This window comes from Bos grunniens, chromosome 14, assembly GCF_055505025.1.
Source record: "Bos grunniens cultivar Pamir isolate PY7600 chromosome 14, Bosgru_T2T1.0, whole genome shotgun sequence".
Taxonomy (NCBI): Eukaryota; Metazoa; Chordata; class Mammalia; order Artiodactyla; family Bovidae; genus Bos; species Bos grunniens.
In genome coordinates, this window is record NC_141178.1 from 17,634,444 (window position 1) to 17,654,860 (window position 20,417).

The 20,417-nt window shown below is 38.1% G+C and overlaps 1 protein-coding gene across 31 annotated transcripts in view; it reads left to right on the forward strand.

Moving 5' to 3' along the window:
• The window catches only part of VPS13B (vacuolar protein sorting 13 homolog B), an 805,974-nt gene that overhangs the window by 563,144 nt on the left and 222,413 nt on the right, over positions 1-20,417 (forward strand). For all 31 annotated transcript variants that reach the window (XM_086336078.1, XM_086336091.1, XM_086336075.1 and 28 more), the window contains one exon: positions 3,787-4,474. In XM_086336078.1, the coding sequence (XP_086192204.1) occupies positions 3,787-4,474 (688 nt within the window). The remainder of the gene's footprint in view (positions 1-3,786; positions 4,475-20,417) is intronic.

The following is a 20,417-nucleotide window of genomic DNA, read 5'->3' on the forward strand; positions in this document are numbered from 1 at the left end:
CATTTATTTTTCTGGAGTTGAGCTGTAGGAGTTGCTAATCAATGATTATAGTAAAGTTGCAGGATATAAAATCAACACACAGAAATCCCTTGCATTCCTATACACTAATAATGAGAAAACAGAAAGAGAAATTAAGGAAACAATTCCATTCACCATTGCAACGAAAAGAATAAAATACTTAGGAATATATCTACCTAAAGAAACTAAAGACCTATATATAGAAAACTATAAAACACTGGTGAAAGAAATCAAAGAGGACACTAATAGATGGAGAAATATACCATGTTCATGGATTGGAAGAATCAATATAGTGAAAATGAGTATACTACCAAAGCAATTTATAGATTCAATGCAATCCCTATCAAGCTACCAACAGTATTCTTCACAGAGCTAGAACAAATAATTTCACAATTTGTATGGAAATACAAAAAACCTCGAATAGCCAAAGCGATCTTGAGAAAGAAAAATGGAACTGGAGGAATCAACCTACCTGACTTCAGGCTCTACTACAAAGCCACAGTTATCAAGACAGTATGGTACTGGCACAAAGACAGAAATATAGATCAATGGAACAAAATAGAAAGCCCAGAGATAAATCCACGCACATATGGACACCTTATCTTTGACAAAGGAGGCAAGAATATACAATGGATTAAAGACAATCTCTTTAACAAGTGGTGCTGGGAAATCTGGTCAACCACTTGTAAAAGAATGAAACTAGAACACTTTCTAACACCATATACAAAAATAAACTCAAAATGGATTAAAGATCTCAACGTAAGACCAGAAACTATAAAACTCCTAGAGGAGAACATAGGCAAAACACTCTTTGACATACATCACAGCAGGATCCTCTATGATCCACCTCCCAGAATATTGGAAATAAAAGTAAAAATAAACAAATGGGACCTAATTAAACTTAAAAGCTTCTGCACATCAAAGGAAACTATTAGCAAGGTGAAGAGACAGCCTTCAGAATGGGAGAAAATAATAGCAAATGAAGCAACCGACAAACAACTAATCTCGAAAGTGAAAGTTAAGTCGCTCAGTCGTGTCCAACTCTTTGCCACCCCGTGGACTGTAGCCTACCAGGCTCCTCCGTCCATGGGATTCTCCAGGCAAGAACACTGGAGTGGGTTGCCATTTCCTTCTCCAGGGGATCTTCCCCACCCAGGGATTGAACCCAGGTCTCCCGCATTAGAGGCAGACGCTTTAACCTCTGAGCCACCAGGGAAGCCCAGAATATTCTAGTAGAAAATAATAAATCCTAAAGTGAAGGAATGGGAAGCCTGGTGTGCTGCAGTCCATGGAGTTGCAAAGAGTCAGATACAACTGAGCAACTGAACAGCAACAAAAATAAAAGTATGAATTAAGTACCAGGAACACCAAGAAGGAAAAGAGCGCAATGCCCAGACAGGTGTCATTGTTCTGAGTTTTCACGGAGAGCTCAGTGTTGGTGTGCTATAGCAGTTTCAGAAGGGGCTCAAGCAGGGAAGCAGCATGGTATACAGAGAAGGGTTTAAAAGAACGGGGTGTCTTCAGAGAAAAGGGATTAGCTATTTTTGTTTCAAATACTATATTTTTTAATGACATTCTGCGCTCCTCCACAAAATTAAAATAAATTAACAAAAAATTATTTGAAAATTTTTAATGACTGTTACATCATTGCCTTGAATTAACTGTCCTTTAACATTTTCACAAGCAACTTATAATGTGGAAAACTGATTTTATATTGACCAAATTAAGGAAGAGCCTACAAAATGAAGCTCATTACCCAGTACTGTGGGGAATATTTTTTCACTGCTGATGGGAATACAGATTGCTGCTAAGTCACTAAAGTCGTGTCCGACTCTGTGCAACCCCATAGACAGCAGCCCACCAGGCTCCCCCATCCCTGGGATTCTCCAGGCAAGACCACTGGAGTGGGTTGCCATTTCCTTCTCCAATGCATGAAAGTGAAAAGGGAATACAGATTAGTGCACTCTTTTGGAAAGGTGCTGGCAATATTTGATAACCTTAAAACTTTTTCATACCATTTACCTAGTAATTCTACTTCTAGGATCCTGTCTTAAGAAAATCTTATTTAGATGTTTGTCATAGATGTTTGTTGGCAAAAATTGAATACCTAATTGTCCAGCTATATGGGAATAGTTGAACAAATTGCACCTAACACTGAATTAAATATTATGCAGCTTTTTAAAAATGACATTTCTGAAGAGTATATTAATATGTTTAAAAATTTTATTACCAATTTGTCTCTCCAATATTATTATAACCCTAAAGGGTAGGGGTAAGGAGAACCTATGCACAAGTAAGGAAAAAAGACAAAAGGAAATACACTAAAAGATTGGCATTGGTTGTGTTTGCTAGTAAGAGGGGGCTTCCCTTGGTGCTCCCTGGTAAAGAATCCACCTGCAATGCAGGAGATCTGGGTTAGATCCCTGGGTTGGGAAGATCCCCTGGGGAAGGGAAAGGCTACCCACTCCAATAAAAAAGACTTCCCTGGTGGCTCAGACGGTAAAGCATCTGGTAGTAAGAAGGGAATTGGGAAGATTTTGTTTTTCTCTCAGATTTTCCATGAGTTCTTCAATCATTAGTGAAAGTCACTCAGTCGTGTCCAACTCTCTGCAACCCCATGGGTTATACAGTCCATGGAATTCTCCAGGCCAAAATACTGGAGTGGGTTGCCATTTCCTTTCCAGGGGATCTTCTCAACCCAGGGATCGAACCAAGGTCTCCCGCATTGCAGGTGGATTCTTTACCAGTTGAGCCACCAGGGAAGCCCGAGTGCTTTAATAAATCTGAATTACTTCAGTGAAAAAGCAAGTGAGTATCTAGGACTCACTAGTGTATTAGAAACTAATTAATGGTTTTGGGGGACTAAGAAAAGGGAACCAAAGAATCAAACTGGAGGTCTTGCAGTTGTGCTGACAAAATAGTCATGACTGCTGCCGCTGCCACGTTGTTCTTTGTTCTCTACATAGGCAGTTGTTGGTGGAAGTATTTGAGAAAGTACGGATACATTTAGTGCACAAAGGGAAAATCCACATTTAAGGGTTTTAATTACTTACATTTTGTTGGATCAACTTACATTTATCCTTGTTTCAAGTCCTATTGTAGTAAAGGAAAATAAACATCATTTTGAATGGCACACATTTATTTTAGTTTACTTTTCTTTGTCTTTCATAATTTAGGACTACTGACTTTTCCCTCTCCTACTATCCAAAATCCTGTAAATCAGTTTTACAATGATAGAGTAAACAGTATAATCTACTCCTGCCTAAAATTAATTTCAACCAATAGTAATCATGATTTGGAAACAGTTTATTATGCTACTTGGAAAATCACCATAAAGGATACTAACTGAGGCATTATATGTACACACATACTACTTTGTGTTAGTCCAAAGAAAGTAAAGTCTGACATTGAAAAGTATATTTTATTTATTTTTTCTTTCGGCTGAGCCACGTGGCTGTTGGGATCTTAGTTCCCCAACAAGGGATTGAACCCTCATCCCCTCACCTTTGTCAGTGAAAGCACTAAGTTCTGACCACTGGCCTGCCAGAGAATTCCCCTGAAAAGTATCTTTTAATGATAGAAATGCACATATGATGTTTTTCTCAAGGATTGCCTTGGCATTTTAATATGCATAATTTCTTGAAAGGGCACCTACTTTATTTTTATGATTACTCTTATACTACACCCAGTTTTAATGTTTCTATAACATTTACATAGTAACACTTGGAATACAATTAGTTTAAAATATTTTATCATTTTTCCTTGCAGATCACTAAGCAAGAACAGAAAAAAATGGATACATATGATGGAAGCATGGCTGATAGCTCATCTCGGTACAGTGGTGCCCAGGATAGTGGAATCGGCAGTGACAGCGTTAAAATCAGAATAGTACAGATAGAGCAGCACAGCGGTGCCAGTCAGCACCGCATCGCCCGTCCCTCACGCCAGTCGTCAATTGTAAAAAATCTAAATTTTATTCCTTTTGACATATTTATTACTGCAAGTAGAATCTCACTAATGACCTATTCCTGTACGGCCTTACCCAAATCGAAATCTCAAGAACAAAAGGATAATGAAAAAACAGGCAAGAGTTCATTAAACTTGCCAGAAGTCGATTCAGATGTCGCAAAGCCCAGCCAGGCATGTATTTCCATGGTAACAGCAGAAGATCTCTTAAGCAGCAACATATCTTTTCCTTCAGGGAAAAAAATAGGGGTCATCTCTCTCGAAAGTCTGCATGCATCCACAAGGTCATCTGCTAGACAAGCCCTCGGCATGACCGTCGTTCGGCAGCCTGGAAGAAGAGGAACCGGTGACCTGCGACTAGAACCTTTCTTGTACTTTATTGTATCCCAGCCTTCTTTGCTTCTGAGTTGTCACCACAGGAAGCAACGGGTGGAAATATCCATTTTTGATGCTGTGCTTAAAGGGGTTGCCTCTGATTACAAATGTACAGGTAAGAGCTTTCAAATTTACTAGGGTGCTAATAACCACTAGTACATATTAAGTTTTATTCCCAAAGTTTTAAGATTGATCAAACAGGAAACAGCTGGCAAACCAGACAAAACTTCTTTCCTCTACCGAATATGTAAATATGTAAAGTTCATGTCCCACAGCTGAATCATGTTTAAGTAAATGTTTGAAAACTAACAAGATTTAGCCTTGGTGTTCTTCCTGTGCCTCTGAATTTTTTTTCCAGGAGCTGAATGAAACAGGGGCTCTTTCTGGGCTATTGAAATGCTTAACAATTTCCAATGATTAGGAAGCAAAGTGTTTTTTTTTTCGTATTAATGGACCTTAGGTTTGCTTTCCATATCAATGCTGCTGCTAAGGTTAAAAAAAGAAAAACTTTAGAAAATGAAGTTTATTGTTTTGGTATTCTTTTGCCATAATCATCTTGCTGTAAAAGCTTGATATTAAATGTATTTGAGAAGGTTTATTAGCAAAATAAGATGACAACGATTTTACACATCTACAACAAGCACATTTATTAGAGGGTGTCAGCCAACTGCCTCTTGTTGCCCCATCCGTGCCTGCCTAAAACCAAAGAGTGCCATATATTATAATAATTATATTGAACGTCTGAAGCTTGTTACATGTTGAGACTAGGAAAGTGATCAGGGATTCAGATTTAAGACATATGTGCTGTTAAGTAATAAGAGCTAATGAAAACAGGGCCAGACCAGGTACAGAGACCTTTTCCCAGAGTTAATGCAGAATTCGGAGAAGGCACTGGCAACCCACTCCAGTACTCTTGCCTGGAAAATCCCATGGATGGAGGAGCCTGGTAGGCTGTAGTCCATGGGGTCGCGAAGAGTCGGACACGACTGAGTGACTTCACTTTCACTTTTCACTTTCGTGCATTGGAGAAGGAAATGGCAACCCACTCCAGTGTTCTTGCCTGGAGGATCCCAGGGACGGTGGAGCCTGGTGGGCTGCCGTCTCTGGGGTTGCACAGAGTCGAACACGACTGAAGCGACTTAGCAGCAATGCAGAATTAGAAATTTGTCAGGAAAGACTTCCCAGAAAGGGTAGCAGGATCATCTAAGACCTGGTATTGGAAGAGGGCCCTCACAAGCTCAGGTATAACTCAGGCATTTTATTGCTCTCAGGTGGTCCCATCTAGCAGATGAACATCAGCAGTAAGGCATTTGGATGATTTGTCCATTCTGGAAGTCAGGCTGGTTCGTTCTTGGCGCTAAGGATAGTCATTTTATACAACAGGCTCCTGAGGAGTAGATCCTGGGGCTTCCTGAGGAAGAGCCCCAGGAAATAAGTCGGAGGAACCCTGGGCTCTTGCTGAGGAATAGTTCAAGTCCTTGACTTTAGAAAGTGGTAACTGACCAGTTGCTAAGGAGGAATAGCCTAGGGTTACCTTCTAGACTGCCTGCTAGCCGTCTCTCCATTAGTGCTTGTGCTGGATCATACTGGCTCAGAAGAGCTAATTGTTAAATTTTTAGGAACTTTGAAAGACAGTTGTTAAACCACTGCTAGTTTAAATCACTATAGTGAGAGTATTTACAAAACAGATATTAGCAAATGCTGTCAATCAGCTCTCCTACTCTGAGAGCCAGTGTTAAACATTTATCAGTAACCACTGCCTCCCTTCTTCAAACATGCTTTCATTTACTGAGCACCTGTAATATAATGGCTCCTTCTATTCAATGGAGATGAGAGAGGTGCTGAGGTAGTTTATGTTATATTATTCAAGGACTCATGCCTACAGACCTGATACCTGTTTGGGTGTCTGCTTAGCACTGGCAAAAACTAGGTGTAGGACTGGGAGAACAAAAGTTCATCCACATCCCTCCCTAATGGCTTTCAGCTGCGGCTGCTTTATGGGTGGGTGGCTTCAGCAGCTTCTGCTAAAAGATATTGATAACTGAGTTCAGCAGAGTTATCAGGGCTGATAGCAAAGGTGTACATTGGAATTATAATAGGTTCCTAGCTTGAAATGATAAAGTATCTTAAAAAAAAAAAAAAAAACTTTCTTGTGCATAGACCAATGTGGAACCCAGTTTTAGCAGATGAAGTTTACAAGGTTATATACCAGATTGAGTATAGGAGATTTACATGTTGGAGGAAAAGTCTTACCTACCTCCTAAGGAGCTTCTTCACATAATATTCTTGTGGATACCTTGCTTTACACAAAAAGCATCTCCTTGGACATTTACACTGTCCAAATAGAGTCATCAATATAAGTCATCGTATTTCCTTAAAATGAATTTAGTGAAATTTGTCAGAAACAAGTAGTTAAATTTAACAGCTAAAAAAAAATGACTAGCAATTATTGTGTACTCAGTCTGTGCCAGGCATTGTAATAACTGCTTTAAATGCATTATCTCATTTAATCCTCCTAACAGCTCTGTGGGAAATATGTTCCCATGTTATATGTAAAGAAACTGAAGTTTGGAGAAATCACTTCTCCAAGATGACAAATAAACAGAGCTAAAATACAAAACCAAGATTTTCTGGACTTTCTGAGTCCGGTCTCTCAACCTATATGGATCCTTAGAGTGGAGAGAAAAATATGAATCTCAGTTTTTAGTCAACCTCCATTGTCCTTCTCCAGACCATGCAAATAGTTCCCTTTTTTTGTTTTAACTGGTGAATTTGTATATATGTGTCCATGTGACTACAGAATACAGCCTCTCTCAGTACTTTGACAACCTGAGCTGAAATTCTAACTCTCACTTCGGAAATGTGTACCCATCCATCTCATAGGGCGATTAGGAAATTGAAAAGAGATCATTAATGAAAGTGTTGCAGGAAGGGGGAACCCCTTCCAGGGCCCAAAACTGGGCTCTTGTCTAACACTTGGAAATGAATTGTCCGAGGAGACACATGTGCTGACAAAGGAAGACATTTTATTGGGAAAGGGCACCCAGGTGGAGAGCAGTAGGGTAAGGGAACCCAGGAGTACTACTCTGCTGCGTGGCTTGCAGTCTCGGGTTTTATGGTGATGGTATTAGTTTCCCGGTGGTCTTTGGCCAGTCATTCTAATTCAGAGTCTTTCCTAGTGGTGCACGTCTTGCTCAGCCAAGATGGATGCTAGCGAGAGGGATTCTTGGAAGTGGAGGGACACGCGGTGTCTCCTTTAGACCTTTCCCGAACTCTTCTGGTTGGTGGTGGCTTATTAGTTCCGTATTCCTTATCAGGATCTCCTGTCATAAAACAACTCATGCAAATAGTTACTATGGTGCCTGGCCAGGGTGGGAGGTTTCAATCAGTGTGCTTCCCCTAACAAAAGTACTTTTCAGGCTATGCAAGTACTGCACCCTCACAAACTCACAAATGTTTGCTGCTACTGTTTTAGTTATTAATATATAGTAGAAAGATTACTGGGATTCCCAGGTGGCTCAGTGGTAAGGAATCCAGAGACCTGGGATCGATCCCAGGGTCGGGAAGATCCCCTGGAGAAGGAAATTACAAAGTAGAAAGCCTGGAATTTAATTGGCCCTACTATTTATTAGCAGAGTGATCTTAGCCAAGCATTTCACTTCTTTGAGTTTCTGCTTCCTTTTGTATAAAATGTAATGATTATAGTAGATACCAACAAGGTTCATTCCAGGTGTAGTTTTCTCATTCTGTAATTTGGAATTCATCTCCCCACACTTATCTTTCTAAAAAAATTTTTTTTTCTCTAAAAATATTTAAACTAGCTTTGGCCTCAGAGAGTTGACATCTGTAAGCCACTACTGTATCAGATTACAGTATATTTCTATTTGTTTTAAAGATGCATATTTATATGTATATTTGATATTTTAGTGGACCATTCATTAGTTTATTCAATACTTAAATACATAAATTTAAAAAATGTTAATGAAGTTATTTTTCAAATACTGATGTGAGGAATATCTGTTTTAAATTGGTCCACTTGAATGAACTATCCAAGTCCCATTATCAATTTAGCTATCCAGAAACACTTCATGTAGCACTTTTTTATCCCGAAGAAAGCAATGTTCCATGTCCAGGATTCTTTTGAAGCCTTGAAATAGTAACCATGTGGGTAAGAAAACAGAGAAAATATGAATAACCATAGCATTAACATTCATGGGGAAGAGAATTAGTAAGGTAAAGGTGACCAGTTGCATTCCTGGATTCTGAAGTGAAGGACTATTTACAGTGTCTTAATTGGAGGGACAAAAAAGGGTGTCACCAGGCAACTTTCTAAGAAATTAGGTCAAGGAAAAGTTAAAGGCATCATAAGTTAAAAATTAAAGAAGTAATATATTATATCTTTCTGTAGTGTTCATGCTTTTTCTCTTAATACTAAAATTAATCCTTTTTAATAAGGTAACTCAAGTGGCAGCCATCCCTTAGCAGTTTTAGCATATATATGAATTTCAGTGATTGCCCAATTTTAGCATTTCAGAAATGCCTTAAGTTGTTATGGATATAACGTGTTTTCTTCTTTAAGAAGACAAAAACATTTGATTTTTAAAAATTTATAACACAATGTTGAACTTGTAATTGTTTACTGTTTTATGTGAAAGTCATAAACCATTGTTACATGTGCTAATGTTCCTTTGTGTGGAAATCATATGGAATTTAAAATAAACAAAGAATTTTGTTTCACTCTTTAAAAACATACCATGTTCAGAGGATAATTTTTCAAAAAGTCATAATTCTTTTATAAATATAAAATGAAGATGTCAGAGATTTTACTTAGTTCATTAATTAATGAGGGAACCAATAAGAATGTTACCAAAAATTCATATACAGGAGACCTGTAGGCCCTGATCCTCTCAGATTTTGATTCTCTTATTCAGTAGGGTCATAAAAATGATAAGTCACTTGATCATTGACTTGGGAAGCCCCAAGAAAAGCCCCCATAATCTTGGGAAGCCCCAAGGAAAGCTTAGTATCATTTGAATGGGATGATTTAAGGAAAACTGCTTGAATTTTGAGGAATGAAATAAGAATACTCATTTTTTTTTTCACAGTAGTAGATTTTTTTCTGAGTTTCCCTGGTGGGTCAGTGGTAAACATTTCCACCCAGCAATGCAGGAGATGCAAGTTGGATCGCTGGATCGGGAAGATCCCCTGGAGAAGGAAATAGTAACCCACTCCAGTATTCTTGCCTGGGATATTCCATGGACAGAGGAGCCTGGCAGGCTACAGTCTACGGGCTCACAAAAGAGTTGGACACCACAACTGAGTGACTAAACAAAACAACACCAAGGTTTCTCTCTAGCTACAATTCAGAATAATTTTTAGTATTCTGTGTAATTTACCTGCCTGCTTCTCGTCTGTGTTTCTTTGTAATGTTTGTGGTTGCTCTGAGGTTTCCAGTGTACATACTGAATCTTTCACAGTCAATCTTTTGCTCGGTTTTCAATCTCTGACTCTTTGTGACCCCATTGACTGCTGCTTGCCAAGTTTCCCTGTCCTTTTCTATATCCTGGAGCTTGCTCAAACTCATGCCCATTGAGTTGATGATGCCATCCAACCTTCTCATCCTCTGTATCCCTCTCCTCCTGTCCTCAATCCTTCCCAGCATCAGAGTCTTTTACAGTGAATCAGACTTTGTGTCAGGTGGCCAAAGTATTGGAGCTTCAGCTTCAGCAGCAGCCCTTCCAATGAATATTCAGGGTTGATTGTTTCAGGATTGACTGGTTTGATCTCCTTACTGTCCAAGGGACTCTAAAGAGTCTTTTCCAGCACCACAGTTCAAAAATATCAATTCTTCAGTGCTCAGCTTTCTTTATATCTGTCCAGCTCTCATATCTGTACATGACTACTAGAAAAACCATAGCTTTGACTATACAGACCTTTGCTAGCAAAGTGATGTCTCTGCTTTTCAATACACTGTCTAGTTTTGTCATAGTTTTTCATCCAAGGAATTAGCATCTTTTCATTCTTAATCTTTCACAGTCTATTTAGTAGTAATATTTTATCACTTCAAGAAAATGTAGGAACCTTATAATCATAAAGGTCCCTTTCCCCTTCCCCATTTATGTTATAGTTATCATATATATTACTTTTCACCTACTGAAAATCCTACCAGATACAATTTTGACCTTTGTGTCAGTAATCTTATATACTTTAAAGAACTAAAGAGGAAAAAACTAGTATGTTTTATAAATATTTCCCAGGTATTTACCGTGTCCAGAGATCTTCCTCCATTCCTAAAGTTCTGAGTTTTTCTCTGGTGCATTTTCCTTCAACATTAAGAACTTCTTTAGCATTTCTTTGAGAGCAGACCTGCTAGTAACAAATTCTCTGAGTTTTCTGTTATCTGGGAGTATTTGTTTCCTCTCATTCCTGAAGGATATTTTTGCTAGATATAGAATTCTAGGTTAATATTTCTTTCTGTGCTTCAGAAGTATTGTTCCACTGTCTTCTATCCCCTCTGCTTTCTTATGAGAAATGCATGATAATTCCAACTGTTGCTTCCATAAATGTAGCGTGTTGGTTTTCTCTAGCTGTCTTTAAGATTTTTTTTGTTTACCTTTGATTTCCTGAGTTTTATTATATGATGTTTCTGGTCTAGATTTCTTTAAATTTATCCTGTTTGAGGTTCTCTGAGTTTCTTGACTCTGTAAATATTTTAAAATTAAATTTAGGAACTTTTTAGCTATTATTTCTTTCTGTACCAGTCTTTCTCCTCTTCTTTTAGGACTCCACGGTTAAACTTTTTTATATTATTCTTCAGATTCCTGAGACTCCATTCATGGTTCATTTTTCCCCCCCTCTCTGTTCTTCATATTAAATAATTTCTATTGGATTTTTCTGTGGTGATATTTCCATTTGATTATTTTTTATAGTTTCTTCTTCACTTCTGAGAACCTCTGTATTTCCATTCATTTCAAGCATGTTTACCTGTATCTCATGAAACATAGTACCTCCATAAAATTTTAAATGCTTGTGTCACTGCCACCATAGAACAGCCACTGCACTACTTCCCACACTCACACACACACACACCTTACCATAGGGGGAAAACCAGAAGAGAAAAAAAGAAAAAGAAAAAGCAGCTGGTTTCCCCAGCAGTCTTGAAAACCACATGGGCCTTATCTGCCAGACGAGGTTTCTGTTGGACTTTTGGCTGTTCCTGCCATCACTGTGCACCACAACTTAGAACTCACTCTCAAATCAGAGTTATAAGGAAAAAGATGAAAAACAAATGGAAAATTCACCACCTTTGGATCATATCTGCAATTTAACTCCCGTCCCCAGTCTCTATTGTTCTTGTTTACTTTTCAGAGTTGTCAGGTATTTGTGTTTTGTCCTTTTTCTTGAGTTAATTTAAGCAGCATGGGGATTGGACTGTAGTAAGCTTATTCCAATTTTGGCTGGCACCAGAAATCCTGAAATTTTAAGATAATGAAAATATTTTCTGGTCCATTAGCAGAGACGTGGTTTTCTGAGAAACTTAATACAGGATTTCCTCTAAAAGTGATACTTTAATATCTTTACATCTATGAGCACAGATCAGTTAAATATATTGTAGTGAATAATAACTGTTCCCAGGGAGTTGTCAGCATTAACTTGATCCTGCCCATGTCACCATTAAGCAAAGAACATACCCCAATACTCAAAGGGTGGTAATAGTGTTCTCTCAATGTGTTTCTTAGGGATATTCTTTCATATATTATAAAATCAAGTTAAAAGAGGAAATGCTGTAAAACTCATTGTTCCTTATGTCAGTCTGCCTTCTCAGCAGATGTGGCTGTATATATACACATATGTGTGTGTCATATATACTTTATGCACATATATATTTAAAAACCTAATTATATATGAGATGCCAGCAGAATAAAATGGAATCTACATGTATACCTGTATCTGCATTTGTTTGAGAAAACTGAAGTGAAATAAGAGTGATGAGAATTGCTTATGATTTTGAAAGTGTCGTTAATAAAATATAATCCCCATTCTACATAATTTAGTGATCTTGAGTAGCATGCATGCTAAGTCGCTGCAGTCATGTCCATCTCTTTCAACCCTATGGACTGTAGTCTGCCAGGTTTTAAATTATGCAGTGTTTTGTGTTATTCTCCATAATATTTAAAAAATGGAAAATTTTTTGAAGTATAAATTATCAACTTAAATTTCTTTTATAAATATTGGTACTAATAATCTACAAATGATTGCCCATCTAGTTCAAGTAGATAGTACATCTGTGAGTCAACAGGTTTCTTTTTAAAATATTAAAATATGGCCTTTCTCCATGCCCTTGTAACTTAGAGCAACCTCTAACAGAAATGAGATCTTCTGCCAGCACCTTTACATGTAGCAGCTGTATTATTGGCAATTCTCATTTAAATAAAGATGTATGTAGTTGTTTTAACATAATCATATTAGTTGTGTTTATAAATATTTAAAAGTTGGTATTTGTTTTGTTTAAGGTAATGGAGTCCAGATTGGAAATTGCCTCATATCTTGACTATGCAGCCCAAGGCAGCCTCAAAAAGTCATTTTTCTTCTTGTTTGTTTGGGGCTTTTTGTTTGTTTTTGAAGAAATGACTCTGCCATCTGGTCAATTGTGAAGGACTTGAACCATTCTAAGGGAACTTCACTATTCCTGCCCCACCCCAACTATACTTCCTCAGTATGCAGTCATTCGAGGATCTTATTACTCATTTATGGGTGCTAGAAGCTAACAAAGTAGTTTGAAAACATTACTTTCACCCTCTTGCAACCTTTTTATCTTAACGTAATTTTTCAGGCATTAGCCAAACTAAAATACAGAAATTACAGTTGATTAGAACTTTTCTTGGGGCTTTCCAGGTGGCTCAGAATCTGCCTGCCAAGCAGGAGACGTGGGTTTGATCACTTGGTCAAAAAGATCCCCTGGAGGAGGAAATGGCAACCCACTCCAAGTGTTGCCTAGGACTCCTCTTGCCTAGGAGATCCCATGGTCAGAGGAGCCTAGTGGGCTACAGTTGAGGGGTGTCACGAGGAGCTGGCCACGACTTAGAGACTAAAAAACAACAAAAAACTTACCCTACTGAAAAAGCAGGTTATAGCACAACTCTTGTGTAAAATCCATGTCACAATACCTCTAGTAATGGGCCTTTTCTGCACTGTAAGGTTTTATAACATTACAGATATGACTTGAGGTTCAGTTAAGAGGCAGACATGGAATAGTTTATTAAGCAGTCAAGATTTGGAGTGAGTTAGTTCTGAGTTCTGATCCCAGCTCTACTGCATACTACTGTGTAACCTTGGGCAAGTCATTTAACCTCTCTAAACTTCAGTTCCTTATCTTTAATGTGGGGATATACTGGTAGCAACCTCCTGGAGTTGCTGTAAGGAGTAAACGGTATATATGAAGCTTTTAGCTAAGTGTGTAGCACAGAACTCAGTGGCTGTTAATGTTAAGGTTGTTGTTGCTTTTTTTCATCACTGCTAGTATCTTTAAGCTGATTTTAAAACAGTGGTTGTAATCGGCTAAAAAAAACTTCACATCATTTCAGTTCAATTATAGCTATTGTATAGTTTGAAGATTTTCAGTTATAATAATTGGCTTTTTGCTCTTTCATGGGTAGGTCTGCAGAAAATGTGCCAAAGACATTTGAGTAAACCAACAGTTAGAAAATCATAAACTGGCTTGTAACACCTCATAAATCATATCTTGATTTCATTTAGTTCTTGTGAGTTTAAGAGAAAGCTTGAATTACATGTCTCTTTAGAATTAACAGTGTTGCTAATATCCCTGGAAAGGCTTAGAATTAACCTGTGACTTTAATGTCATAATGATCACAACTTGAACATTTATCTGAAAATTTAGCTGCTAGGAAAATTTCTCGCTGGCCAGTAATGTGAAATGAAATTATTGCTTTGACAGGACTCAACAAGTAAGTTGGTCTTTTAAATGGGAGGCACTATTGTATGTCACTCAGGGAGAGTTGGTGGTGAGAAAGTTAAGTAAAGAAGTGACCCAGCCAGTGGGAGGATTTATGTATGGTGAAGAGTTCGGGAATGGAAATCAGAAGCTTAGACTTTTAGTCATGGCTCTAACGCCAAAGCTCTTTCATGCAGAAAACTGAGCTTCTTGGTGCTTTAATTTCCTTTTCTCTAAGATAGGTACAGGCATACCTCAGAGATATTGTGACTTTGGTTCTAGAACCACTGCAATAAAGCAAATATTGCAGTAAAACAAGTCACAAGAACTTTTTGGTTTCCCAGTGCATATAAAAATTATTTTCACACTGTATAGTATAGTCCCTTAAGTGTGCAATAGTGATATTTCTAAAACACAATGAACATGCCTTACTTTAAAAATACTTCATTGCTAAAAATGCTAACCATCATCAGAACCTTCAGTGGGTCCTAATCTTCCTGCAGGTATAGTGTCTTGCCTCTTTGTTGTTCAGGATGGTGATTACTGAAGGTTTGGGTGGCTGTGGCAGCATCTTAAAATAACAGTAAAGTTTGCCATGTTGTTTGACTTCGTTTCATGAGTGATTTCTCTGTAGCATGCAGTGCTGCTTGATAGCCTTTTACCCACATAGAACTTCTTCCAAAACTGGAGTTCATCCTCTCAAAACCTGCCACTACCTTGTAACTAAGTTTATGTAATATTCTAAGCCCTTTGTTGTCATTTCAACAATCTTCGTGGCATCTCCATCTCAAGAAATCACTTTTTTGCTCATCCATAAGAAAAAATCCCTCCTCCATTAAAGCTTTATCATGAGATTGCATCAATTTAGTCACATGTTCAGGCTTCACTTCTAATTCTTGTTCTCTTGCTGTTCCCACCACATCTGCAGTTACTTTCTCCACTGAAGTCTTGAACCCCTCAGAGTCATTCATGAGAATTGGGATCAACGTCTTCCCATTGTTGATATTTTGACCTCTTCCCATGAATCACAAATGTTCTTAATGGCATCTAGAATGGTGTACCCTTTCCAGGAGGTTTTAATTTACTTTACCAGATTCATCAGAGAAATCACTATCTATGGTAGTTAGAGCTTCACAAAATGTATTTTTTTAATAGTAAAGCTTGAAAGTTGAAATTACTCCTTGATCTATGGGCTGCAGAATGGATGTTGTGTTAACAGAAATGAAAACAACATTGATCTCGTTGTACATCTCCATCAGAACTCCTAGGTAACCAGGTGCATTGTCAATGTGCAGTAATGTTTTGAAAGGAATCTTTTCTTCCCTAAGCAGTAGATCTCAACAGTGGGCTTAAAATATCCAGGAAACCGTGTTGTAAACAGATGTGCTGTCATCCAGGTTTTGTTCCATTTATAAAGCACAGACGGAGTAGGTTTAGCTTAATTCCTAAAGGCCCTAGGATTTTCAGATTGGTAAATGAGCATTGGCTTCAAGTCACCAGCTGCACTGACCCCTAATAAGAGAATCAGCCTTTGAAGCTTTGAAGCCAGGAATTGACTTCTCCTCTTTAGCTATGAGAGTCCTAGATGGCATCTTCTTCCAGTGTAAGGCTGTTTTGACTACATTGAAAATCTGTTGTTTTGTGTTGCCACCTTCATTAATTATCTTAGCTTCTGGGTCTTGATATCAGATCTTCTAGATAACTTGCTACAGCTTCTAAATTAGCATTTGCTGCTTCACCTTGAACTTGTATGTTACAGAGTTGGCCTCTTTCCTTAAATCTCATGAACTATAAACTCTGCTAGCTTCACACTTTTCTTCTGCAGCTTCCTTATCTCCTTCATCCTTTTTAGAATTGAAGAGAATTAAGACCTTTCTCTGGATTAGGCTTTGGCTTAAGAAAATGTGACTAGTTTGATCATCTATCCAGACCACTAAAACTTTCTCCTATCAGCAATAAAGCTGTTTTATTTTCTTATTATTTATATGTTCACTGAAGTAGCACTTTTAATTTCCCTCAAGAACTTTTCCTTTGCATTCACAACTAGGCTAACTGGTCCAAGAAGCCTAGCTTTTGGCCTGTCTGGGCTTTCAGTGTGCCTTCCTCACTAAGCTTTATCATTTCTAGTTTTTGATTTAAAGCGAGAGATGTACAACACTTCCTTTCATTTGAATATTCAGAGTCCACTGTAGGGTTATTAATTGATCTAATTTCTGTATTGTTGTATCTCAGGGAATGGGGCGTCTCCGATGGTGTAGCAGGTAAAAGAACCCACCTGCAGTGCATGAGACACATGAGATGCGGTTTCAGTCCTTGGGTCAGGAAGATCCCCTGGAGAAGGAAATGTCAATCCACTCCAGTATTCTTGCCTGGAAAATCCCATGGACAGAGGAGCTTGGCAGGCTACAGTCCATGAGGTCACAAGAGTCAGACATAACTTAGCGACTAAACCACCACCACCAGTATTCTTGCCTGAGATATTTCATGGACAAAGGAGCCTGGCAGTCTACCTTCATGGGGTCACAAAGAGGCGGACATGATAGTAGCAGCTGAGCACAGAGAATAGGGGGGCCAGAGGAGAGAGAGAGACGGGGGAGTGACCAGTCAGTGGCACAGTCAGAACACATACAACACTGCATTATCTTATATGGGCATGTTTTGTGGTGCCCTAAAATAATTGCTGAGCCCACATGCTCTACTATTAGAATAGTAACATCAAAGATCATTGATCACAGATCACCATAACACATATAATAATGAAAAAAATTGAAATATCAGAAACTTACCAACATGTGATAACACAAAGACACAAAATGAGATAATGCTTTTGGAAAAATGGCACCAGTCAACTTGCTTGACAGAGTTGCCACAAACCTTCAATTTCTAAAAGAGTCAATATCTACAAAGCGTGATAAAACAAGGTATACCTCTATAATAATATGTGTTTTTTGTAGTTTGATGGTTTAGTCTGACCTCCAAATAATGTTTGTGAAATACCTTGGAACTGTGAAATATTCAGCTGTAAATTGGGACTTCTGTAGTTATTAGCATTAGAAAGGAGAGCTTAATGGTAATAAGACTTTCCTTTTTGGACATGATAAAAAGATTAGTGTCCTGGCCCTTTTTAACACCAATTGTAATCATCAGCATATATTCATAGTGAAGGAAAAATGAGAAGAATAATTTATAGTCACTGGATTTGCCTTCAGTGTTATAGAACCCAAACAGAGTGGAGCTGAGGCTTACAGTTCAGATGAATTTGATCTTCCATGAATTTATATGACTACATTTTTTTAGTAAATAGCTTCCTCTGTGTCCTTGCTCTGAATTAATCACATGTCATATAAAGTATCTGAAACCAACATTGGAATTTATTTATTTATTTTTGGCTGCTCTGGGTCTTCGTTGCTGTCTGCAAGCTTATTTTAGCTGTGGCAAGCAGAGGCTATTCTTTCATTGTGGTACACGGACTTCTCATTGTAGCTCCCCTTGTTGCAGACCATGAGCCCTAGGGTGCATGGGCTCAGCAGTTGCAGCTCATGGACTCTAGCGTACAGGCTCAGTAGTTGCGGCTTAGTTGCCCCAAGGAATGTGGAATCTTCCCATACCAGGGATCCATCAGTGTCCCCTGCGTTGGCAGACAAATTCTTAACCACTGGGCCACCAGGAAGTCACCAACATTAGAATTCAACATTAAAATAACAAAAAAAATAGTAAAGGGATCAATCACAACACGAAACGGTGTAGAAAATTAAAGGAATTAATTGAGATGATGCTTCACATATTATCTGCTGATTAGCATCATTAAGTGGGAAGAATTCACTTTCTTCTACCAAGGTATGGCAAGTTTGGTTCAAAAAATAAGAACCAGTAGACCCTGGTGATCAAACATGCCAATAGGCATTTTAATTTTTTCCACTTTTCCTTCCTATGGGCTCCAGGTTTGTAATCTCAAACCTGGAAATCTCCTTTTCCCCTTCCTGTCACATCTTAAGAGGTGAAAAAAATTCTTAGAGTTAGTCAAAATGGTTAGAGTTAGTCAAATGCCTAAATATTGACAAGGAAACGGTGCCACTGACCATTTATATAGCAATTTAGAATTAAATTTTTGGTTGATTTTGCTGTTTTTTCATTGAATTGTTACTGTGTTTTATGGATATAGGTTCCTTCATGATTTAGTTTTCAGGTATTGTAGAAGCCTCGTGGACTAGATTTGTTTCTGTGGCTACATTTAAAAAAAGAAAAATAATAAGACAGCCTTTAAGCTAAGGAGCAAAAAATAAATATAAAAAAAATAAGCAACTCAATAAACCTATAGCTTTGCCTTTTGCATATCCAGTGATTGGAAGGTGACTATTCTGATAGTAATCACTGATTGAAAGGAGTTACACTTCCAGTCATTTTTGAGCATACCAAAACTAAGTATAACCATGACTTCTGAAGGAGGCCCTTGGGAGCTGTCCCCAAATGAATTTCATACATAGAGGCAAATTGATCACATACAGTAGATCCTCCCAAAATGCTTTCCTTGACATTTCATTCCATTTATGTTAAGGGAAACTTTTGTGTATTTTTGACTGGTAATAAAAGGATTCCACTAAAGAACCATCTAGGAACATGTAGTCGATAAAGCCAGAGAGAGGAAAGGAGAGTAGGGACTCTCTAATCCCTTGCCTGTTAGTTACCCTGAGTCCTCTTTAGGTATTTCCTCCCACCCTCCCTCCTCTGGCTAGTTATGAACTCTTTTTGATTTTCCTTAAAAATAAAGCCCTGTGAAATGGAAATCCTGATGGACTCACTATATCTACTTATAAATTATTTTAAAGTGTCATTTCAGTCTTCTTTGTATAAAGGTTGATATACCCAGCCACCTTTGTAAAAGGAGTCTCTAACTTCTAGTTTAAAAAATGAAAAGGAATCAACTTTGGCTTGCAAATTGCATATCCTAGACTCACTTGTAGGCCAAGCATTTCTAAAGGATGAGAAAGAAGCTGAGAATACAATTTTGATAACTCTCAGAACCAAAATGCAAAGATATTGTCAGGTCTGTAATTTCTCCTTAGCAAAGATTATTTTATATGGAAGTAAAATATGTTGACTCATATTTCAGACTTAAATAATTATTATTTGAAAAGCTAAATATTAAGAAGTTTAGTAGCTTTTAAGGTTAAAATTGGGCATATGAAGTGAACTGACAGTCGCTCAGTCGTGTCTGACTCTTTGCTGTCCCATGAACTGTAGCCCGCCAGGCTTCTCTGTCTATGGTATTCTCCAGGCAAGAAAACTGGAGTGGGTTGCCGTTCCCTTCTCTATGGAATCTTCCTGATCCAGAGAACGAACCTGAGTCTCCCGCATTACAGGTGGATTTTTTACCATCTGAGCCACAGGGGAAGCCCAAAATTGAGTATAATTTCCACTATTTTTTTTACCTTTTACATTATATTCCTCTTATTTTATATAAGCAGTAAAGATTTTTCAAAATTAAAAAAACGAAAAACTAAGAAGAATGATACTTGAAAGGTATACCACACATATACTCCTATTTTGTTTAGAGTTTGTGTTTAAGAAACAAAATAGTGACTGTTTATTGAACGTCTACCATAACATGTCCATACAAACCACAGTACATATATTATCTAATATAATATTCTCAACATCCCCATAATTTAGTTTATTATCCCCATTTTGAAAACAATCGGAGACTCAGGGAAGTTAAAATTAAATTTACCCAGTTTAAGGAGTCAGGATTTATATCCAGATCTATGTACCTCCAGGGCTTCCCAGGTGGCTCAGGTGGTAAAGAATCTGCTTGCAATGTGGGAGATCTGGGTTCGATCCCCGCGTTGGGAAGATCCCCTGGATGAGGGCATGGCAACCCACTCCAGTATTCTTGCCTGGAGAATTCCATGGACAGAGGAGCCTGACAGACTACAATCCAAGGAGTCTCAAAGAGTCAGACACAACTGAGCAACTAACACTTTCACTTCACTATGTACCTCCAGAGTTCATGTTCTTTCATTACCCTACACACTTTTTTTCCTGTTACAAACTGAGTCCCTGATGGTGTCCTGGGCCCAGTGACCTTCTTGGGCTTCCCTGGTGGCTC